This window comes from Eubalaena glacialis, chromosome 2, assembly GCF_028564815.1.
Source record: "Eubalaena glacialis isolate mEubGla1 chromosome 2, mEubGla1.1.hap2.+ XY, whole genome shotgun sequence".
In the NCBI taxonomy this organism is placed as follows: domain Eukaryota; kingdom Metazoa; phylum Chordata; class Mammalia; order Artiodactyla; family Balaenidae; genus Eubalaena; species Eubalaena glacialis.
In genome coordinates this window covers 127,342,060-127,366,717 of record NC_083717.1, presented here as the reverse complement: position 1 = coordinate 127,366,717, position 24,658 = coordinate 127,342,060, and the positions used below count along the sequence as shown (strand labels likewise).

The 24,658-nt window shown below is 38.4% G+C and overlaps 1 protein-coding gene across 1 annotated transcript in view; it reads right to left on the bottom strand.

The window, feature by feature from the left end:
* The window catches only part of G2E3 (G2/M-phase specific E3 ubiquitin protein ligase), a 53,943-nt gene extending 44,936 nt beyond the window's left edge, over positions 1-9,007 (bottom strand). Inside the window, exon 1 of the mRNA XM_061182418.1 lies at positions 8,919-9,007. Within this exon, the coding sequence (XP_061038401.1) occupies positions 8,919-8,989 (71 nt within the window). The 5' untranslated portion in view covers positions 8,990-9,007. The remainder of the gene's footprint in view (positions 1-8,918) is intronic.
* Positions 9,008-24,658: the final 15,651 nt, after the last annotated feature.

Below are 24,658 nucleotides of genomic sequence, written 5' to 3'. Positions count from 1 at the left end.
GACTGAAAAACCAGCAGCACTTCTTGGATCTGTAAGAAGGGAGGACACAGCAAGCCACTGCCTCCAAGACTAGAGAGAAAGGTGAATACAGGGAGTCACAGCTTACCTGAGCAGAGTTACCAGCTGAAACTGCTGTAGGATCCAGCACTGCAGTGGGAAAACCTGAACTATAATCGACTAATTGATTGCTGGAGGCTCAGTGTGGACAACTTTGAGAGTTAAAAACTCAAGGGGCATCCAATCATGGGGCCTCTCACAATACTGTGAGATTTATCACCAGGAACTCAATGAGGGTCCACAGTAAACATCAGAGAAAAATCCCCTTGTGATTTTGGCAAGGGGAGGGGAAAAGGTGCCATTTTGAAATACACCAAAGCACTCTGTTCTTCTTAATAAGGCCTGCCCTCAAGAGAAACTAGTTAACCAGAGCCTAAGCTGCTGGGGTATTATCAGAGCCTAAATGACCCAGGGAAAGGAAACACCCAACTCCAGCATAATGTAGCCATCCCACATAAGAGGGGAGAAAAAAGCTGAGATACTTGTGAACTTCAAAGTCCAGAGGCATAGGCTCACAAAAAGACTGAGACTTAAATCACAGGACTATAAAACACTTCCCCTTCTTCCACACCTTACCACCATGGTACTAATGGCTTATTTACAACAATTCCTTTTACTCAGTACCTCATGTCTGGCTATCAAGAAAAAACTTACAAGACATATCAAAGAGCAAAAAGCACAATTTGAAAAGGCAGAGCAAACATCAGAACCAAACATGGCAGGGATGTTGGATTTATCAGAACAGGAATTTGAAATTATGATTAATAAGCTAAGGGCGCTAATGGATAAAGTAGACAATACACAAGACCAGATAGGCAATGTAGGCAGAGAAATGGAAATTCTAAGAAAGAATCAGAAAGAAATGGTACAGATCAAAAATATTAATGGAAACGAAGAATTGTTTGATAGGATTACTAGTAGATGGGACAAGGCTGAGAAGAGACCTCTGGGCTTAAAGATAACTCGACAGAAACTTTGAAAACTAAAAAGCAAAGAGGACAAAAACTGAAAAAAAACAACATAATATCCAAGGACTGTGAGACAACCACAGACAGTGTAACAAAAGTGTTCTAGCAATACCAGAAGAGAAAAAGGAACAGGAGAAATATTTGAAACAATAACAAATTAATGTCAGACACCAAACCACAGATCCAGAAAGTTCCAGAAAACCAAGCAGGATAACTGCCAAAAAACTACACCTAGGTCTATCATTTCAAACTACAGAAAATCAACGGTAAAGAAAAAAATCCTGAAAAAAGCTACAGGGGGAAAAAAAATCTTACCTATAGAGGAACAAAGACAGGAATTATATCCAACTTCTCAGAAACAATGCAAGCAAAAAGAGAGTGGAGTGAAATATTTAAAGCATTGGGGGATGGGAGGGAGGAGAAAAGCCAACCTAGAATTCTGTATCCTGTGAAATTACCCTTCAGAAATGTAAGAGAAATAAAGACTTCCTCAAACAAAAACTGATGGAATATTTTGCCAGTAGACCTGCCTTGTGAGAAATGTTAAAAGTTCTTGAGAGAGAAAGAAAATGATATAGATCAGAAATTCAGATCTACATAAAGTATCAGGCAAAGAATAAGTAAAGGTAAAATAAACTGTTTTATTTTTCTTATTCTTAATAATGAGTTAACAGTTTTTCAAAATAACAATAGCACCAATGTATTTGATTATGTATTAGTTGTGTACTGCAAACTCTAGGGCAACCACTAAAAAAAGTTAAAAGAGTATAACTGATATCTTAAGAAAGGAGAGAAAATCATATAAAATGCTCAGTTAAAATCACAAAAAGCAGGGACTTCCCTGGTGGTCCAGTGGTAAAGAATCCGCCTTCAAATGCGGGGGACGCAGGTTCGATCCCTTGTTGGGGAACTAAGATCCCACATGCCGCAGGGCACTAAGCCCGTGCACACCACAACTACTGAGCATGTGCACCTCAACTAGAGAGCCCACGTGTCGCAACCTACAGAACCCACACGCTCTGGAGCCTGTGCACCACAACTAGAGAGAGAAAACCCACAGGCCACAACTAGAGAGAAGCCCACACACTGCAACAAAGAGCCCATGTGCCGCAACAACAAAAAAAGATCTTGCATGCTGCAACGAAGATCCCACATGCCACAACAAAGACCCAATGCAGCCAAAAAAAATAAATAAATAAAAATAAATAAATGAAAAGACAGATCCTTGTTTAAAAAAAAATCACGAAAGACAGAAAAAGAGTAGAGACAAATATAGGAACAAAGAACAAGGGTAGCAAATAGAAAACAGTAACAAATACGGTAGCTATTAATCTAACTATATCAATAATCACTTTGAACGTCAATGGTCTAAATGCACCAATTAAAAGACAGATTTAAAGACGAAGACCTACTAGAGAATGGACTTGAGGACGCGGGGAGGGGGAAGGGTAAGCTGGGACAAAGTGAGAGAGTGGCATGGACATATATACACTATCAAATGTAAAACCGATAGCTAGTGCGAAGCAGCCGCACAACACAGGGAGATCAGCTCAGTGCTTTGTGACCACCTAGAGGGGTGGGATAGGGAGGGTGGGAGGGAGGGAGACACAACGGGGAAGAGATATGGGGATACATGTATATGTATAACTGATTCACTGTTATAAAGCAGAAACTAACACACCATTGTAAAGCAATTATACTCCAATAAAGATGTTAAAAAAAAAAAAAAGATTTGTCAGAGTGGATCAAAAAATAAGACCTAACTATACGTTGTCTCAAGATGTCCACTTTATACATAGATTAAAAGTAAACAGATGGAGAAAATATACCATGCTAACATTAATCAAAAGAAAGCAGGAGTAGCTATATTAATTTCAGAAACAGCAGACTTCAAAGTAAGGAAATTTATCAGGAATAAAGAAGGACATTACATAATGATAAAGGGGTCAATTTCCCAAGAAGGTATAAAATACTTAATATGTATGTACCTAACAACAGAATGTTAAAATATATGAGGCAAAAACTAATAGAACTGCCAAGAGAAGCAGATGAATACACAACCATAGTTGGAGCCCTCAACATCCCCTCTATCAGAAATGGACAGATCCGGCACAAAGAGAATCAGTAAGGACAACACTCACCTTGGTGTTTACCCAAAGGCAGTAAAAACTTATGTCCACATCAAAACCTTCACACGGATGTTTACAGCATCTTTATTCATAATTGCAAAAACCTGGAAGCACCTAAGATCTCCTTCAGTAGATGAACAGATAAACAAACTATGGTACACCCAGACAATGAAATATTACTCAGTGCTAAGAAAAAAAAAAAAAAAAAGCTATCAAGCCATGAAAAGACATGGGGGAAACCTAAATGCATATTACTAAGTTAAAGAAGCCAATCTGAAAAGGCTACATACTGTATGATTCCACCTATATGATATTCTGGAAGAGGCAAAACTATGGAGATAGTAAAAAGATCAGTGGTTACAAAGGGCAAAGGAGGGATGAGTAGGTGAAGCACATATGATTTTTAGAACAGTGAAAATACTGTGTATGATACCATAATAATAGACACATGTCATCATTCATTTGTCCAAACTCATAGAATGTATAACACCCAGAGTGAACTATAATTTAAACTATAGACTTTGAGTGATTACCTTGTGTCAATGTAAGCTCATCAGTTATAACAAATGTACCACCCTAGCGGGGGATGTTGATAATGGGAGAGGTTATGCATGTGTGGGGGTGGGGTACACGGGAAATCTCTACCATCTTCCCCTCAATTTTGCTGTGAACCTAAAACTGCTCCTATAAAAATATACTCCTTCTTATTAGCAAAGCAGAAATGGAGACAAAGATGTAGAGGACAAACATATGGACACCAAGGGGGGAAAGAAGGGGGGTGGGATGAATTGGGACATTGGGATTGAGATATATACACTATTGATACTATGTATAAAATAGATAACTAATGAGAAACCACTGTACAGCTCAGGGAACTCTACTCAATGCTCTGTGGAGACCTAAATGGGAAGGAACTCCAAAAAAGAGAGGATATACGTATACACATAGCTGATTCACTTTGCTGTACGGCAGAAACTAGCACATTATAAAGCAACTATACTCTAATAAATATTAATTAAAAAAAAGAACAGTTGAAAACCCTAATTAGTTAATACAGTAATGAATAAACTTTTTTGCTTCATGTAAAATGTGTTTATAAAAAATATTCGAAAGTTATATGTTTTGTCTTAAAAAATAAAAAATAAAAATATAGTCTTAAAAAAAAGGAAAAGCAATAAAGTTATAAGTTTATATTGACTTACTTTATAGCTAGTCCTCCAGAAATAGGTTTTCCCTCCCTCCCTCTCTATATATTGGCTCCCTATGCCCACTGTTCATGTTTCTTCATCATTCCATTGTCATCTCAGCACATAAAGACCTTTCCAGCTTGGTTACCAATAGTTTCTTGGTATCCCAATTCCAAATTCAAGAAGAAACAATGTGAATGGTTTAGTCTGCATCAGATATTCAGCTCTGATTCAAATACATGGTGCTACTTTGGCTGGAGAAGGTATGTGGGATGAGAGCATATTAGGATCATATGCTCCTTAGTCCAACCCCTTACCCACTGCCCACTGGTCCTTAGAATGATGTGCCTACAACGTTGGCGGGTTTTTAAAGAAAAGGTTGTGGGCAAGGAGGTCAGGTAACCATCTTAACTGTTCAAACTGAAAAGGAAAGGCAAACGTTTCTGGTTTTAATTTCCCAATATTTCCTTAATTTAGAATTGAATTAATGTTGGGACTTCCCTGGCAGTCCAGTGGTTAAGACTCCGCACTTCCACTGCAGGGGGTGCAGGTTCGACCCCTGGTCAGGGAACTAAGATCCCGCATGCTGTGTGGTGTGGCCAAAAAAAAAAAAAAAAAAAAAAACATAATATATATATATATAGAATTGAATTACTGTAGAAGTGAACATTCATGTACAAATGAGGCTAATTCTCTGTTATAAAGTTAATTCTTAAATTACACTTAACATATATCATTCTTATAATAAAAAAAAAAATCCTGCACAGGAGGAAATTAAATGCAAAAAAAAACCCAAAAACAAACAGACAAAAAAAAAAGCTTTTTTTTTTTTTTTTTTTTTAAAGTTACTAAATCTTTCAGTGCTTCAGTTTCTTCACCTTAATATAGGGATAATAATAAAACGGCTGTAAAGGCTAAGTGAGAAATATGTATAAAGCATTTGGAGTTCTGTGAATATTAGCAAATACTGCTCTAAATTTTTTCCCACATGACATGTCTTCTGAGCCTACAATTTCAATACTTATTTTTCCATAGTTGTGAAATTTACAAACTATATGCTATCACTAAAATCCCTCTACTAACCTACACAGAATTATATTGTCATCTTTTAAACTTTTTCAGCTTAATAAGATACAATGTGTTAAATGGCCATCATCAAAAAATCTAGAAACAATAAATGCTGGAGAGGGTGTGGAGAAAAGGGAACACTCTTGCACTGTTGGTGGGAATGTAAATTGATACAGCCACTATGGAGAACAGTATGGAGGTTCCTTAAAAAACTAAAAATAGAACTACCATATGACCCAGCAATCCCACTACTGGGCATATACCCTGAGAAAACCATAATTCAGAAAGAGTCATGTACCAAAATATTCATTGCAGCTCTGTTTACAATAGCCAGGACATGGAAGCAACCTAGGTGTCCATCATCGGATGAATGGATAAAGAAGATGTGGCACATATATACAATGGAATATTACTCAGCCATAAAAAGAAATGAAATGGAGGTGTTTGTAATGAGGTGGATGGAGTTAGAGTCTGTCATACAGAGTGAAGTAAGTCAGAAAGAGAAAAACAAATACAGTATGCTAACACATATATATGGAATCTAAGGGAAAAAAAAAAAAAAAAAAAAAGAGGTCATGAAGAACCTAGTGGCAAGATGGGAATAAAGACACAGACCTACTAGAGAATGGACTTGAGGATATGGGGAGGGGGAGGGGTGAGATGTGACAGGGTGAGAGAGTGTCATGGACATATATACACTACCAAATGTAAAATAGATAACTAGTGGGAAGCAGCCGCATAGCACAGGGAGATCAGCTCGGTGCTTTGTGACCACCTAGAGGGGTGGGATAGGGAGGGTGGGAGGGAGGGAGATGCAAGAGGGAAGAGATATGGCAACATATGTATATGTGTAACTGATTCACTTTGTTGTAAAGCAGAAGCTAGCACACCATTGTAAAGCAATTATACTTCAATAAAGATGTTTAAAAAAAAAAAAAAAAGATACAATGTGTTAAAACTGTTACACACCCTGAACATACACAGTTTCAGACTGTAAGGATACTTACTCACTGTTCTGCACCTAGAATTGCAGATACAGAGACAAAGAAGATGGGAGCTCTCAGTCTAGTGCTATTTTGTTTGCAACTAAACTGCACTGAGGAAGAAGCACTCTACTGGGGGAAGTCTAGGAAAGTATGTGAAACCCACTGGATAAAATTTTAAGGAGAAATAAAAAAGGTCAATGGCTAAGTATGCATAAACATGATAGAGAATAGATTTGGAGAATTGTGGTAGTATGACAGAGCATCACAGGTTGGAAAAAAATGGTGGAATATTATGAAGCTGATTCTTAAAAACAGAGGTTGGAACCAGATTGAGAAGGGCTTTGTAAAAAAAAAAAAAAAAAGAAAAGAAAAAGCTAAGAAATTTGAAATATATATGGTAGACAATGGGAAGCCATCAGAGATTTTTATAGAGCAACATTTGGAAGGAGAGATTGCAGACAGGGGCAGGAAGCATTACAATCAATCAATCAGTAAGAGTTATAAATTTTCTGACTAAATCTAGTTTTTGACCCCAGTTAAACATTTTACTAGTTGTGTGAGAACAAATTACAGAACCCATCTTAGCCTCAGTTTTCTTATGTGAAAATTCCAGTACATATCTCAGTGCTATTTGCGAAGATTAATGAGATAATGTATGTAAATACTGCACAATGCTTAGTTACTCAATATAATAGGAGATATATGTATCATTTACTATGTGTCACACACTATTCTAAGATTTTAATACGTACTGATTCATTTGATTCTCCCAACAGCCCTACAAGATAGGTATTGTTATTATCTCCACTATAGTTGAGGGAATCGGAAGCACTGAAAGGTTAAGCAGCTTCCTTAGGGTCAGGCAACTACCAAGTCGTGGAGATGAAATTCAAATGCAAGCAATCTGGGTCCAGTTTCATGCCCTTAACCAACATATTACAATGCCTCTCTAGGAAAGATCAAGTCAGTGTTTTAAAAATTCTGGTCAAGTTTTCTAACCTTCAAGTTAAATTTACAGAACCCCATCCTCCAGACCTATGGGATCAGAATCTCTGAGATCGGAAATACAGAAATCAGCAATTGACAAACCCTTCAAGGTAATGTGTACACAATAAAAGTTGAAACTCACTGATTTAGGTAGATAGAGCAAAAATCCAAACAAAAGAGTCCAGGTAAGGAAAAGGAACAGATTAAAATGTAGAGACTAACCTTTTTTTGGAAATTACCATTTGCTGGTAGCTTATATGAAATAAACAGAATCTTAAGGTTTGAATAAGCAAAGTTTAACAAAGTATAGCTTATATCTTTGCTGCAGTCCTACACAAAATGTTTAAATTTTAACGATAACTACTGAATATTTAAATTTATTTTTCCTGGCTAATAACGAAACAAAAGTTCATTACCAGGGATGGGAGAGTAGGAGTAGCCAGCATGGATGAAGGAACGTTTATTCTGAATATTATTAAGTCCTACTTTTTAAAAGAAATTTATACATTTATATGGTAAGATACCCTGGTGTTAAAACCTTAAAAGAAGCATAAAATATCTGATCCTATAAAGCAACAAAATTACTCTGACAGTTTTCAATAAGGCAAGATATAAAATTTCTACACACTTAAATGCTCACTTATAGTTTACATGTAGGGTACACATTTAAATTATTCCAGAAAGCATGACTTTGTTAGAAGGTTAGAGTTTGATATCTGAGGTAGTTAGTCATTAAAAATAAATAAAACAAAAAACCGAAACAGAGAAAACCCGATGCTGGAAACATTAGTAGAGTACTTTCAAAATGACTCCCCAATAACCCAGTTGGCCAATGAATGAAGGGGGTGAAAAGGCAGGTCTGTGGAACTAAACCTCATCCCTATTGTTAGCAAACTAAGACCCCTGTGAATCACCGCTGTTACAACATAGCCAGTTTAAATGAGCAAGAGTCTCGGATTTTTGCGTTACGTGAAAAATGTCAACCGTGAAAGAAAAATATCCGTGTTTTGAACACAAAGGATACTCAGATTTCAGTTTAAATCCCCACCAGGCATTTCAAAGGCTGTCAATTACCTGCGGTCCAGAGTAATAAAGACTACTCCTCTTCGGAGGTACTCGGATCCCCACAGAGCATCTCTTCATTCTAAACCTGCCCCCAACCTTCCATCTTTAATAAAGAAAGATTCTTTTGCTTACGGTAAAGCTTTCGCAATAACTACTGTTGAAGCTTCAGCGTTCGAGACGAATTGGCGGAAATATTGAACTGCGATTACTAGAAAGTCAGAGATTAAACAAGGTTTAATCTCGGGGGCGGTCTGGCTTCTGAATCCTCAGTACTCTATAGAGTTGGCGTGTGTGCGCCAACCGTGTGCCCCGACGTCCCAAAGTCCCCACGTCCGGCCCCACCACCCGACACCCCCAAAGGCACTCCGAGGCCCCCGCTACACTGTCCCGCCTCCCGACCCCCTGTGCCATCCGACGGTTCCGCTTCTCCCCCTGAAATACTCAGTTCCTTGCCGTTCGCCATCCACTCACCGAGGCGCGCTGGGCAGAAGTTCCAGAGCGGCCGTGACACTTTTCCCTTCTCGCGCTGCGCCACACGCCATCCGGGAGCTGCCCCATCCAACGGCCCACACAATTCAAATTCGTCCACTTCCGCCTGCAACCCGGAAGGAGGGCTCAGCTCCGCCCCCTGAAAGGCGGGGCCCGCGGCGACGCGGGAGTTGTGGAAGGGTGAGGCGCCTCCCGCTTTTATTCCGCGGGGTGCCGTCTCTGCTCGGTCCTTTTCCGTTCAGTTTCTTTTGTCTCTCTCCCTACTTAGGTCCAGAGAGAAGTGCGGGAGCGGGGTTGGTGTTGCTGCCGGGTGGCTCGTGAGAGGATCCTCTTGTTTCTGAAATGGATCGAGACATGCTGAATTTTCTTCACTTCCAGGAAAGGAGAGAATAAAAGCACTAACCGAGTCCGGACGTTTTTACCCCTCCGCCGTCTCTTAAGCACGAGCTACAGCCGGAAGGAAGAAACGAACCCTCCGCATACTTAGTACGGGGTTCCTTTGGGTCTCCTGAGACCTGTCGCGGCACAGTCAGGACTTTTAACCTCTTTCCCTCCCCTGTTTGAGGGAGACAAAAAGCCAAGTGCGCCAATCACCTTATTCCAGCAACAGATTGAAAATGGAGTGGTCGGAAAGGTTCCTGGTCCCAAATAACATTTTTGAGGATAAGTGTTAGAAAGCGACAAATTTTTTTCCCCCTCTTACAGACCATTTTACAAGATTACTATGTGGTTGTCCTATGAGATTCTTGGGACAACAGTGTCATTTTCCTTTGCCAAGGACCGCACAATGTATCCTTGATCTGAAAAGTCTACAGAAAGGAAAGGAAGGACAGACAACATGTTGTTAGGCAAAAACAAACAAACAAAAAAACCTCTCTAACTCTGATCTTGACCTTACCACCAGATCATCCTCACATCTAAAAGCATCGATTGACCTAAACTGATCAGTTCAAACCAAGCCATAACAGAACATCTTCAGACTCTATCAAACTGAAATTTGAAAGATTCACTAGATTTCTGGGAATTTATTTTATAGATAATCTGACATAAGGGTGTGTAAAGCAATTAAGTGATATACTGTTTTTAACAGTGGAAAGTAGAAAATAACCTATGTGTTTACCAATAAGGAAATGATTAAATACTGTAAGTTATGATAATTTAGTAGCTGATATACTGACACTGTGCAGGCACTAAAAATAATGATGTAGATCAGTAGGTACTCAATTGAAAATCAGCTTCAGAAAGACTATATATATATATATATATATATATGTAGCATCCTTTTAAAGTATGTGTATGTGTATGGCATACAAAATTTGGATACATAAACTGTAAAATGTTACCCCATTGGTGAATGGGGACGGGAAGAAACTTTTGCTTTATAACCAGCTGAATTTTTTAAATAAGCATGTTTTACTCTTGCAATTTTAATTGCTTTTAAAAGAAGATTGCTAGAAATTGAGTATATTCTAGATGAAGAATCAGGTTTAATAAATGTGGAAATGTATAATGTTTGAATAATCTGTGTCCATTCATTCATTCATCAATTCATTCAGCAGTTACATAGTAATGGTTTGACCACACATTTTGTCATTCATGATATGCTGTATTACTTAATGTCCCACATTTTTAATACTGCCCCATTAAATATATTGCTGTTTCAAGTTCCTTGAAGGCAGAAACTATGTCATATATTTTCCTATATTTTTCATAATTCTTGGCACCTTCCCACCATTAAGTTCCATCCTTCACAGGAATTAAATTCTCAAGTTAATCTGCAAGCAAAAGTTAAATGTACTCAGGGAATTCCCTGGTGGTCCAGTGGGTAAGACTGGGCGCTTTCACTGCCATGGCCAGGGTTCAATCCCTGGTCGGGGAACTAACATCCTGCAAGCTGCACAGTGCAGCCAAAAAAAAAAAAAGTTAAATGTACTCAAAGTGCCCTTGAAAAACTCCCCAAACAATCATAAAAATATGTATAGTATATATAGATAGAATATATAGATACATTATTTTTTTATTTTATTTTATTTTATTTTATTTTATTTTTGGCTGTGTTGGGTCTTTGTTGCTGCGTGCAGGCTTTCCTCTGGTTGCAGCAAGCGGGGGCTACTCTTCGTTGCGGTGCGTGGGCTTCTCTTGTTGCGGAGCACGGGCTCTAGGCGCGCAGGCTTCAGTAGTTGTGGCACACGGGCTCAGTAGTTGTGGCTCACAGGCTCTAGAGCGCAGGCTCAGTAGTTGTGGCACACGGGCTTCGTTGCTCCACAGCATGTGGGATCTTCCCGGCCCAGGGCTCGAACCCGTGTCCCCTGCCTTGGCAGGCGGATTCTTAACCACTGCGCCACCAGGGAAGCGCTAGATATATGATTTTTTAAATATGACTATATAAGCAGGTTTTGTTTTGTTTTTTTAATGTTTGTCCTCTGAGTTTGTTTTTTTTTAGTCAGTCCTTCTTTAGGACCCTTAATGAATTCTTCAGTTTTTTCCACCAAAATGTTGACAAAGTTATCATCACCCAGCAGCCCTGCCATCAGTCAGTCCAATGAGATTAATTATTCCTCAGCAATAGAGAGCGCCTTAAAGTCATTGACATATTTTTCTCGTAGGACTGGTCAGGCTTAATGTATAAATTGCCTAGGGCTAGTGTTTATTGAATGGAATATCAAGTTATTTGCATATTTAAACTATTATTCCCTTTTTTACCAAGAGTGAGTGCAGGTGAATTTGAATACAATCAGTATTCAAGTAATGTTACAGTATTTCATGAACAAAGAAGATCTGCAATAAATACCCACTGACTATTTCAAGGAGCCTGAGTAAATCCAGACTTAAGAACTTTTTAAAGAAAATATTCACTACAGGGCTTCCCTGGTGGCGCAGTGGTTGGGAGTCTGCCTGCCAGTGCAGGGGACATGGGTTCGAGCCCTGGTCTGGGAGGATCCCACGTGCCGCGGAGCAACTAGGCCCGTGAGCCACAATTACTGAGCCTGCGCGTCCGGAGCCTGTGCTCCGCAACAAGAGAGGCCACGATAGTGAGAGGCCCGCGCACCACGATGAAGAGTGGCCCCCACTTGCTGCAACTAGAGAAAGCCCTCGCACAGAAACGAAGAACCAACACAGCCATAAATAAATAAATAAATAAATAAATAAAATAAATTTAAAAAATCTCTTTAAAAAAAAAAAAAAAAAGAAAATATTCACTACAGGACATATTTAAATCTAACAAATATGGCCATTGGACTGGACATTCTGATAGCTAATAATTTTTTTTAATTAACTGAAATATATTGATGTGAATATTGCACTTAATAAAAGCTGCAAAAACTGAAAAAAAAAAAAGAACAAAGAATTTTATGTAGTTTCTGATAACCCCTCAGGAGTCTGAGCTAGCTGAGAACTGAATTCATAGAAAATCTGAATCATAGCTAATGGAACTTTCTCTCTTCCCTGCCTTCCTCCTTCTATTCACTCCTTAGGCAGCAGAAAACAAAACAAAAGCACTCCTGGGACCAGTGGTCCTCAGCTCACACACAAGAGCCAATACAGAATGCTTTGGCAGAAGCACTCCTGGACCCTACTTTGAAAGGTTCTTACTACAACCAACATGAGTTACAATAACAATAAAATGGCTAGAAATATATTTTAAAGAAAAGTATAAAACCTGATGTTTTAAAAAATATAATTGGTGAACATAAGTAATTTCAATATTTGTAAATGGAGAATGAGTATTTAAGAATCGTTAAGACATTTAAAAAAGAAGATTAGCAAAAGCTGGGAGTAGACAATTTATATTACTAAATAGAAAAACTTACCACAAAGCTACTATAATCAAAGAGTGATAGTGAAAAAAAATTCAAATGCAGAGAGAATCAGAAAAATTCAGTTGTACGCTGATACAAAGGTGGCATTTCAGTTTAGTGGGAAAAGGATGTTTTCGTTCATAAATTAACAACAAATGGCAATAACTGGCTATACGGAAGATACAGAGTTAGGCCTCCACCTTGCACCATAGGCCAAAATAAATTCTAGAAGGATTATAGATTGAAATATAAAAAATATAATTAAAATGAAATGGGAGAAAAATTAGAAGAATAACTATGACTTTCGGTTAGAAGGGACTTCTTACAGAAGGAAGGAAACTTAGAAGCCATAAAATAAAAGATGTGTATATGCCACCCCAAAATATGCCACTTTGGTATAAAGATTATTTTGAGCTGAAGACAATTGAGAAAAAGCAGACACAGGAAGAACTCTCTGCCCCCCTGTCTAACTAAAAGCAGGGCATAAATTTCCCTTTGTGAAGCTGTCCCCCTCCTCCACACCCCTTATCACTGAGATGGAGATGACACTCAGATGGGTCTGCATAAAAAAGCCCTACTAAATAACCCTTTTCTACTATTAGTTTCCCCCACATATGTACCTTCCCACAATTTACCACTCCCAGAAGCCCAAATCCTTCCTCTTTTGTCTAGTCACTCCACAATTTATTACCCTTTGTTAAAATGGTATATAAGCACTCAAGCCCAACCACTTCTTTGGGTTTTCACTTTTCTGTGGACCCCCTGTGTCTGTAAAATTACAAAGAAAAATTTTATAACTTTTCTCCTGTTAATTTGTCAGTTTAATTTGCAGAACTCCAAGTAATGAACATAAGAGGGTAAGGGTAAAAAATTTTCCTCCCCTATAAAGACATAGGACTATGTTAAAGTTTAAAGTATTTCTTTGGCAAGACTCACCATAAAACATCAAAAGATAAATGAGAGATCGTGAGAAAATATTTATAGTACATACAGTACAAGGTTAACAACTCTAATGTGAACAATTTTTATTGATTTTTTCAAAAAGTAATGAAAATAATCAAAAGAAACAAACAAGTAATCACTGAAGAGGAAATGAGAAAGGACAATAAAAAAAAAAAATACTCAACCTCACTACCACACAACCTAAAAACTAATTTTCCTTTCTTGGATTGGCAAAAATTTTTTAAATTTACAACATCCAATACCAGGAGGGTGTAGTAGTAAAATATACATACTCATATACTGGGAGCATGCACTGCTACAACTCTTTTGGAAAATAACTCTTTGACCAAATCTTCTCAACTTTGGGGTTCTCCTATAGAAATAAACATACTAGTGCTTTTGAAGCACTTCTAATTAAAAACAACTGTCTATCAGGAGGGAGGTGATTGAATAAGTTAGAGTACATCCCTACTATTAAGGAGACTTCACAAAGCTCTGTGGCTTTGCCCCCTAAACTGCTGCCTCCAAAGTTAGGGCTGTTGAACCCCCAAAGACATACAAATGAAAATGAAGAATGGTACTATTTAATTAGAAAAGTAACAATATTCTGCTATACAATAATGCTGATAGGCCTGGCCCTGCATCATGGCACTAATTCTTACATTACCACTCACCTAGAATCAATTCACATTGTTGGACTAAACTGTCCTTTACAGCAACCCATTCCTCCCCTGGTTAGCCCTACTGAAGTTCTGCTAACCCTTTTTGTCTTTCACATGGGGCAGATTTTCTTGATCCTCATCTCCTACCCACACTTGAAACAAATACTTGACCCATATTTTTGGCAGATCCTAGTCTCATCTGCTTACCTGCTTACCAAGATAGGTCTCTGAATGTCTGTCTACCTTGAGGATAAATTTCTAGCTTTTTGCCCTTAAAGCACTCCTTATCAATTCCTGTCAACATTCTGTCTAGCACCCAAGGTCACCTCATCTATCTGCTCCCCTAACTAGTAATCATCCCTGAGATCTTGAAACAAAACTTTTATTATATTAATTTTCCTGCTACTCAGAACCCTAGCAGAGGCACACAATGAGAAATACACTTTTAAAAGGGAGCATTCAAAAAAGTCTAATTAGCGGGCTAGTCAGGTTCTTATGTTACTTGACCTAGAAATGGAGCGTGGGTGTGTGTTGGGAAGGGGGAGGGGGCCAGGGAGGGGGCTGTTGGTAGATGTTGAGGAAGTGAGCAAACATGTAAAAACACTTTTATGTTTCCCACTTTGGCTTTCACACATCTTTCTTCAATATCTTTTATTATATCATTATAGACTTAAGTCTAATGTCAATATACTGCCTTACAAAAAAGTACTTCTTTTGGAGGCTATGCAAGGGGAGCAACAAATAGCTTCCCTACTCCCTCCTACTTCTGTCCCTTACATGCCAGTTTTTCTCTGTTCCACTTACTAGTCTACCATGTGCAATGGTGCTAAAACAACTAAAAGACAGGGGTAAAAACAATAGGTAGGCAAGTTGACTGTTTCTCCTTTCAGGAACTCTAGACTAGAGTCCGTCTAGTCTCTCCTCAGCAATTCTTTAGACCATCACTGCCCAATACGAGTGTTAGCCACATATATAGTTTGCAATTTTCTAGTAGTCATATTTAAAAAAATCAAAAGAAATAGGTGAAGTTAATTGAAGTAATATATTTTATTTAACCCAATATGTCTATAATGTTATCATTTTAACATGCAATCAGTGAAATAGATTATTGAGACATTTTACATTTTTTTGTACTAAGTCTTGAAATTGGTATATGTTTTACATTACAGCCCATCTCAATTTGTACTAGCCACATTTCAAGTGTTCATTAGCCACACATGGGTAATGGCTACCATACTGGCCAGCACAGTTTAAAATACGTCACAATTTTTCCCTTCTAAGAATACAGGCTACCATGGGACTCTGTTCCCAAAATTCTATTTCACCAACTTCTAACAAACATTTGAAAGCATGAAATAGAAGTAATTATCTTTCCCCCAGCTTTAATTATTCCTACTCTACCATGATCTTGTCACTGCTTCCATATTTACCTCAGATTTGTTTTTTTCACTTCCTCCTTTAATGAATTTTTTTCTTACCCTCTCTATTCTCACTCTCCTTGTCTATTCCTAAAGCTTTCTTCTCTATTTTTCAGCAAAGTATTTGAATACTTTGGAATATATTTAACATCTATAATTATGGCATTAGTGCTACAGAGTTTCCATCCCGTGGTTGCAAAACAAATTAGTCGATTTAATTGATCACCTCGTGTATGGGTCATAATGAGAATACTGTACAAAATAAGCATATGACCATTATTAGCGTATGGCTCCATGATCAAGAAGTATTTGTCAAGCATATTCTATGCTATCAGCAGTGTTAATAAATTTCTGAATGGAGTTTTCACAGTGTATACTAAAATGTTCCTTATATTAGTTTGCCTGACCAGTCTTTTTACATCAATTTTGAACTTGAATCAAAATAGATTTTAGGAAACGTGGGTTGTTGTTTGCTGCCAAACAGAATTCTTTTTCTCAATGTCCCATTCACATGAATGTTTTGATCTAAATTTTTAATCTAACCCTGGTTCAGTGTCTTTTAAATCAAACACACCACCTCCTGGCAGCAGGAAGCACCACCCAAAACATCAATTTCAGGTCTCTTGTTTCAGGGTTGTTTGGATAATAAGCAGGTTTATTAACAGCAGTGTTTGGAATGATACCGTTCCTGCTGGGTAACTACATGATTTTTAGCTAAAAGGGCTCAAAGATTGCCTGTAGCCAATATGAAACATGGTGTTCCAATATAGGTCTAAGGTATGATATGCTTATGTTAACTTTCCTCCTCTCCACGTTGGTGTTTCAAACAAATCTTTGTCCAGATTGCTTTTCTTAATTGCTGCCTTTTGTCCTGAAGTGTTTACACAGAAATCAGAGCCTCTTTCCAGTTAAGAGTAACTCCAAATGTAGGCATACACATTGATAATGCCACCCAGAAAAAAATCAAGTCATGAACAACATGTTTGAAGAGAATCTGAAAAATTCTTGGATACAATTGCTGGCAATCAAAACTGTTTTCAGTTTATTTTGTGTACTTTGATTTTTTAATCCCTGCCAGAATACTCCAGGAAAATGACCTCTCAAGTGTGTCGATAAACTGATTCAGTTATAATGAGCCCGATTCTCACCAGCATATCTTGACGAAGGTGGAAAAAGACCAAATTCTCACAAAAGTCCAGGACATAGAATTACCATTTAGGAAGCAGGCAATTGCTTAAAGTTTGGCTTAGACCTTTATGGCTGTTCTTTAGGGAAAATTCTTCAAGGACACCAGAGTACAATGTTAAGAGCCTGGACTTTAGATCTAGACAGGCTGGGATTTAAATGCTAGCACTATTACCTGCAAGCTAAGTATGAAGAACCCAACCTGACCCTCTGAGCATCACTATTGGTTAAAAAAAATGTAAATCATAATAACTACTTTACAGGTTTGTTGTGAACTTTATTCTTTTAATTTTTATTGAAATACAGTTGATTTACAATATTGTGTTAGTTTCAGGTGTACAGCACAGTGATTCAGTTATACGTACATATACACACACACATATATATATTCCTTTTCAGATTCTTTTCCCTTACAGGTTATTACAAAATACTGAGTATAGTTCCCTGTGCTATACAGTAAGTCCTTACTGGTTATCGATTCTATATATAGTAGTGTGTATATTTTAATCCCAAACTTCTAATTTATCCCTCCCCCCCTTTCCCCTTTGGTAACTGTAAATTTGTATTCTATGTCTGTCAGTCTGTTTCTGTTTTGTAAATAAGTTTATTTGTGTAGTATTTTAGATTCCACATATAAGCTATATCATATGATATTTGTCTTTGTCTGACTTACTTCACTTAGTGTGATAATCTCTAGTTCCATCCATGTTGCTGCAAATGGCATTATTTCATTCTTTTTTATGAGCAATGTTGTGAACTTTAAATGAGAGAATATTTTTAATGATAATTATGATTAGGCAAAACATACAGTCAACATCCCCTTCCTTCTCCTCTTGGTGGCATGTGGCATTCCACGTCCAGTTCCTTTCAGCTGGTGGTACACTTTAGAGTCACCCAGGACTCTCCTCCCAAGTGGATCTTAGCCTCACTCCTTTCTTCTTCCCTTCAGTGCCCACAATAAATTCCTCCGTGACTCACTCTCTACTTTCCACCTTTGCAGCTAACCTGAAAATTTTAACCACGTTCATATACAGAGTTAATAATAGATTAGCTTTAACAAGCTATATCTGCAGCTCAAGTAGATAGTGAGAATTTGGGGGAGTCAGATGTTATGTTAGCTACGTCCTCCTCTTTTCACTAACTTCAGTTTGCAACTCTAGTATCTCAGAAGTGGCTTGTGTCTTCTTTGATATTTGTACAGTAACAGATATTAAATTTCAGTATGTGGACAGAGATCATAAATGGCAATCAGATTTCTTGTAAATGTAAACTAACAAAAGGAAATTGGAAAAGAGAAAGGGAACTAACATTTGTTCAATACTTTCTGTATTCCAAACACTATGCTAAAACTACCCAAAAGTTGATTTACTTAATCCTGACTAATATAATAGGTGATGAAACCAGGATTTAATTTGACTAAGTAATTTGCCCAAGGCCACAGTAGGCAGAACTGATATTTTAATTCCAGCTTGTTTGTATATAAAGCCTGCTCTTTTTCCTTCACAATATTTTGATTCATACATCCTGAGTAGTTCTGTTTTAGTTTTTTGAGGAACCTCCATACGATTTCCATAGGGGCTGAAACAGTTTACATTCCCACCGACAGTGAAAGAGGTTTCCCTTTTCTACATATCCTCGCCAACATTTATTATTTGTGGTCTTTTTGATGACAGCCATTCTGACAGATGTGAGGTGATATCTCTTTGTGGTTTTGATTGCACTTCTCTGATGATAGAGATGTTGTGCATCATTGCGTGTGCCTATTGGCCATTTGTATGTCCTCTTTGTCTATGCAGGTCTTCTGCCCATTTTTAAATCAGGTTGTTTAATTTTTTTATATTGAGTTGTATGAACTGTTTATATATTTTGGATATTAACCCTTTATTGGTCATATCATTTGCAAATATTTTCTCCCATTCAGTAGGTTGTCTTTTCATTTGTTTCCTTTGTGGAGCAAAAGCTTTTATGTTTAATTAGGTCCCATTTGTTTATTTTTGCTTTTGTTTCCTTTGCCTTAGGAGACAGACCCAAAAATATTGCTACGATTTATGTCAGAGTGTTCTGCCTATATTTTCTTCCAGGAATTTTATGGTTTCCAGTCTTACATTTAGGTCTTTAATCCATTTTGAGTTTATATTTGCAAATGGTGTGAGAAAATGTTCTAATCTCATTCTTTTACATGTAGCTGTCCAGTTCTCCCAGTGCCACTTATTGAAGGGACTATATTTCCCCACTCTATATTCTTGCTTTCTTTGTTGTAGATTAACTGACCACAAGCATGTGGGTTTATTTCTGGGCTTTCTATTCTATTCCACTGGTCTATGTGTCTGTTTTGGTGTCAGTACCATACTGTTTTGATTACTGTAGCTTTGTAGTCTAGTTTGAAGTCAGGAAGCAAGATGCCTCCAGTTCTGTTCTTCTTTCTCAAGATTGCTTTGGCTATTCAGGGTCTTTTGTTTCCATACAAATTTTAGAATTGTTTGTTCTACTTCTGTGAAAAATGCCATTCGTATTTTGATAAGGATTACACTGAATCTGTAGATTGCCTTGGATGTTAAAGTACCCTAGTATTATTGTGTTACTGTCAATTTCTCCCTTTATGTCTGTTAATATTTGCTTTGTGCATTTAGGTGCTCCTACGTTGGGTGCATATATATTTACAATTGTTATATCTTCTTCTTGTATTGATCCGTTGATCATTATGTAATGCCCTTCTTTGTCTCTTGTTACAGTCTTTGTTTTAAAGTCTGTTTTGTCTGTATAAGTATTGCTACTGTGGCTTTCTTTTTGTTTCCATTTTCATGGAAATCCTTATTCCATCCCCTCACTTTCAGTCTGTGTGTGTCTTTAGATCTGAAGTGAGTTTCTTGTAGGCAGCATGTATATAGATCTTGTTTTTGTATCCATTCAGCCACTCTGTGCTTTTGATTGGAGCATTAATCCATTTACAATTAAAGTAATTATTGATAGGTATAAACTTATTGCCATTTTGTTAATTGTTTTTGTAGTCTTTTTTTGTTCCTTTCTTCTTCTTTTGTTCTCTTCCCTCATGATTTCATGACTATATTTAGTGTTATGTTTGGATCCCTTTGTCTTTTTTGTGCTTGTATCTATTGCAGATTTTTGGTTTGTGGTTACCATGAGGTATATAAATAGCAATCTATATACAGGTAAAAGCATTATTAATATTAGTACAGAGAAGATTTCAGTACCAGGTTAGAGCAATTCTTAAAATGTGGTCCATGATATCAAACCATTTACATAATAATGCTAAGATTCTTTGCTTTTTTTCACTTGAATTCTGTCATAAGTGTACAGTCGAGTTTTCTGGAGGCTATCTGTGGTGTAATATTGTGACAGATTGAATGCAATAACTGATATAAGGATCTAATTATTTTTATTAAGTCATACATTAATGCATAAATATAAAACAATGCCATACTTCTCACTAAATTATTTTTGTTCCGGAAAATAAAAATATTTATGTTAACATGTAATGGGGGGGGGGGCGGAGGAGAAGATGGCGGAAGAGTAAGACGCGGAGATCACCTTCCTCCCCACATATACATCAGAAATACACCTACACGTGGAACTGCTCCTATAGAACACCCACTGAACGCTGGCAGAAGACGTCAGACCTTGCAAAAGGCAAGAGACTCCCCACGTACCTGGGTAGGGTAAAAGAAAAAAGAAACAACGGAGACAAAAGAATAGGGACAGGACCTGCACCAGTGGGAGGGAGCTGTGAAGGAGGAAAGGTTTCCACACACTAGGAAGCCCCTTCGTGGGCGGAGACTGCGGGTGGCAGAGGGGGGACGCTTCGGAGCCACAGAGGAGAGCGCAGCAACAGGGGTGCGGAGGGCAAAGCGGAGAGATTCCTGCACAGAGGAGCGGTGCCGACCAGCACTCACCAGCCCGAGAGGCTTGTCTGCTCACCCGCCGGGGAGGGCGGGGGCTGGGAGCTGAGGCTCGGGCTTCGGTCGGATTGCAAGGAGAGGACTGAGGTTGGCGGCGTGAACACAGCCTGAAGGGGTTAGCGCACCACAGCCAGCTGGGAGGGACTCTGGGAAAAGTTCTGGAGCTGCCGAACAGGCAAGAGACTTTTTCTTGCCTCTTTGTTTCCTGGTGCGCGAGGAGAGGGGATTCAGAGCACCGCCTAAACGAGCTCCAGAGACGGGCGCGAGCCGCGGCTATCAGCGCGGACCCCAGAGACGGGCATGGGACGCTAAGGCTGCTGCTGCCGCCACCAAGAAGCCTGTGTGCAAGCACAGGTCACTACCCACACCTCCCCTCCCGGGAGCCTATGCAGCCCGCCACTGCCAGGGTCCCATGATCCAGGGACAACTTCCCCGGGAGAATGCACGGCGCGCCTCAGGCTGCTGCAACATCATGGTGGCCTCTGCTGCCGCAGGCTTGCCCCGCATCCATACCCTTCCCTCCCCCCCCCCCACCTGAGTGAGCCAGAGTCCCCGAAGCAGCTGCTCCTTTAACCCCGACCTGTCTGAGCGAAGAACAGACGCCCTCAGGCGACCTACAAGCAGAGGTGGGTCCAAATCCAAAGCTGAAACCCGGGAGCTGTGCGAACAAAGAAGAGAAAGGGAAATTTCTCCCAGCAGCCTCAGAAGCAGCGGATTAAAGCTCCACAAAAAACTTGATGTACCTGCATCTGTGGAATACCTGAATAGACAACAAATCATCCCAAATTGAGGAGGTGGACTTTGGGAGCAAGATATATTATTTTTTCCCCTTTTCCTCTTTTTGTGAGTGTGTATGTGTATGCTTCTGTGTGAGATTTTGTCTGTATAGCTTTGCTTTCACCATTTGTCCAAGGGTTGTGTCTGTCTTTTTTTTTTTTTTTTCTTACTTTAAAAAATTTTTTTCTTTTTTTCTTAATAATTATTTTTTATTTTTGTATTTTAATAACTTTATTTTATCTTAATTTACTTTATTTTATCCTCTTTCTTTTTTTTCTTTCTATTTTTTCTCCCTTTTATTCTGAGCCGTGTGGATGAAAGGCTCTTGGTGCTCCAGCCAGGCATCAGGGCTGTGCCTCTGAGGTGGGAGAGCCAACTTCAGGACACTGGTCCACAAGAGACCTCCCAGCTCCACGTAATACCAAACGACGAAAATCTCCCAGAGATCTCCATCTCAACACCAAGACCCAGCTTCACTCAACGATCAGCAAGCTATAGTGCTGGACACCCTATGCCAAACAACTAGAAAGACAGGAACACAGCCCCATCCATTAGCAGAGAGGCTGCCTAAAATCATAGTAAGGCCACAGACACCACAAAACACACCACCAGACGTGGACCTGCCCACCAGAAAGACAAGATCCAGCTTCATCCACCAGAACACAGGCACTACTCCCCTCCACCAGGAAGCCTACACAAGCCACTGAACCAAACTTAGCCACTGGGGACAGATACCAAAAACAACGGGAACTACGAACCTGCAGCCTGCAAAAAGGAGACCCCAAACACAGTAAGATAAGCAAAATGAGAAGACAGAAAAACACACAGCAGATGAAGAAGCAAGGTAAAAACACACCAGACCTAACAAATGAAGAGGAAATAGGCAGTCTACCTGAAAAAGAATTCAGAATAATGATAGTAAAGATGATCCAAAATCTTTGAAATAGAATAGACAAAATGCAAGAAATATTTAACAAAGACCTAGAAGAACTAAAGAGGAACCAAGCAACGATGAAAAACACAATAAATGAAATTAAAAATACTCTAGAAGGGATCAATAGCAGAATAACTGAGGCAGAAGAACAGATAACTGACTTGGAAGACAAAATAGTGGAAATAACTACTGCAGAGCAGAATAAAGAAAAAAGAATGAAAAGAACTGAGGACAGTCTCAGAGACCTCTGGGACAACATTAAATGCACCAACATTCGAATTATAGGGGTCCCAGAAGAAGAAGAGAAAAAGAAAGGGACTGAGAAAATATTTGAAGAGATTATAGTTGAAAACTTCCCTAATATGGGAAAGTAAATAGTTAATCAAGTTCTGGAAGCACAGAGAGTCCCATACAGGATAAATCCAAGGAGAAACATGCCAAGACACATATTGATCGAACTATCAAATATTAAATATAAAGAAAACATATTAAAAGCTGCCAGGGAAAAACAACAAATAACACACAAGGGCATCCCCATAAGGTTAACAGCTGATCTTTCAGCAGAAACTCTGCAAGCCAGAAGGGAGTGGCAGAACATATTTAAAGTGATGAAGGAGAAAAACCTACAACCAAGATTACTCTACCCAGCGAGGATCTCATTCAGATTTGATGGAGAAATTAAAACCTTTACAGACAAGCAAAAGCTGAGAGAGTTCAGCACCACGAAACCAGCTTTACAACAAATGCTAAAGGAACTTCTCTAGGCAAGAAACACAAGAGAAGGAAAACACCTACAATAACAAACCCAAAACATTTAAGAAAATGGGAATAGGAACATACATATCGATAATTACCTTAAATGTAAATGGATTAAATGCTCCCACCAAAAGACACAGACTGGCTGAATGGATACAAAAACAAGACCCATATATATGCTGTCTACAAGAGACCCACTTCAGACCTAGAGACACATACAGACTGAAAGTGAGGGGATGGAAAAGTATATTCCAGCAAATGGAAATCAAAAGAAAGCTGGAGTAGCAATTCTCATACCAGACAAAATAGACTTTAAAATAAAGACTATTACAAGAGACAAAGAAGGACACTATATAATGATCAAGGGATCGATTCAAGAAGAAGATATAAAAATTGTAAATATTTATGCTCCCAACATAGGAGCACCTCAATACATAAGGCAAATACTAACAGCCATAAAAGGGGAAATCGACAGTAACACAATCATAGTAGGGGACTTTAACACCCCACTTTCACCAATGGACAGATCATCCAAAATGAAAATAAATAAGGAAACACAAGCTTTAAATGATACATTAAACAAGATGGACTTAATTGATATTTATAGGACATTCCACCCAAAAACAACAGAATACACATTTTTCTCAAGTGCTCATGGAACATTCTCCAGGATAGATCATATGTTGGGTCACAAATCAAGCCTTGGTAAATTTAAGAAAATTGAAATTGTATCAAGTATATTTTCCGACCACAATGCTATGAGACTAGATATCAATTACAGGAAAAGATCTGTAAAAAATACAAACACATGGAGGCTACACAATACACTACTTAATAACAAAGTGATCACTGAAGAAATCAAAGGGGAAATCAAAAAATACCTAGAAACAAATGACAGTGGAGACACGATCACCCAAAACCTATGGGATGCAGCAAAAGCAGTTCTAAGAGGGAAGTTTATAGCAATACAAGCCTACCTCAAGAAACAGGAAAGATCTCGAATAAACAACCTAACCTTGCACCTAAAGCAATTAGAGAAAGAAGAACAAAAATACCCCAAAGCTAGCAGAAGGAAAGAAATCATAAAGATCAGATCAGAAATAAAGGAAAAAGAAATGAAGGAAACAATAGCAAAGATCAACAAAACTAAAAGCTGGTTCTTTGAGAAGATAAACAGAATTGATAAACCATTAGCCAGACTCATCAAGAGAAAAAGGGAGAAGACTCAAATCAATAGAATTAGAAATGAAAAAGGAGACGTAACAACTGACACTGCAGAAATACAAACGATCATGAGATTACTACAAGCAACTCTATGCCAATAAAATGGA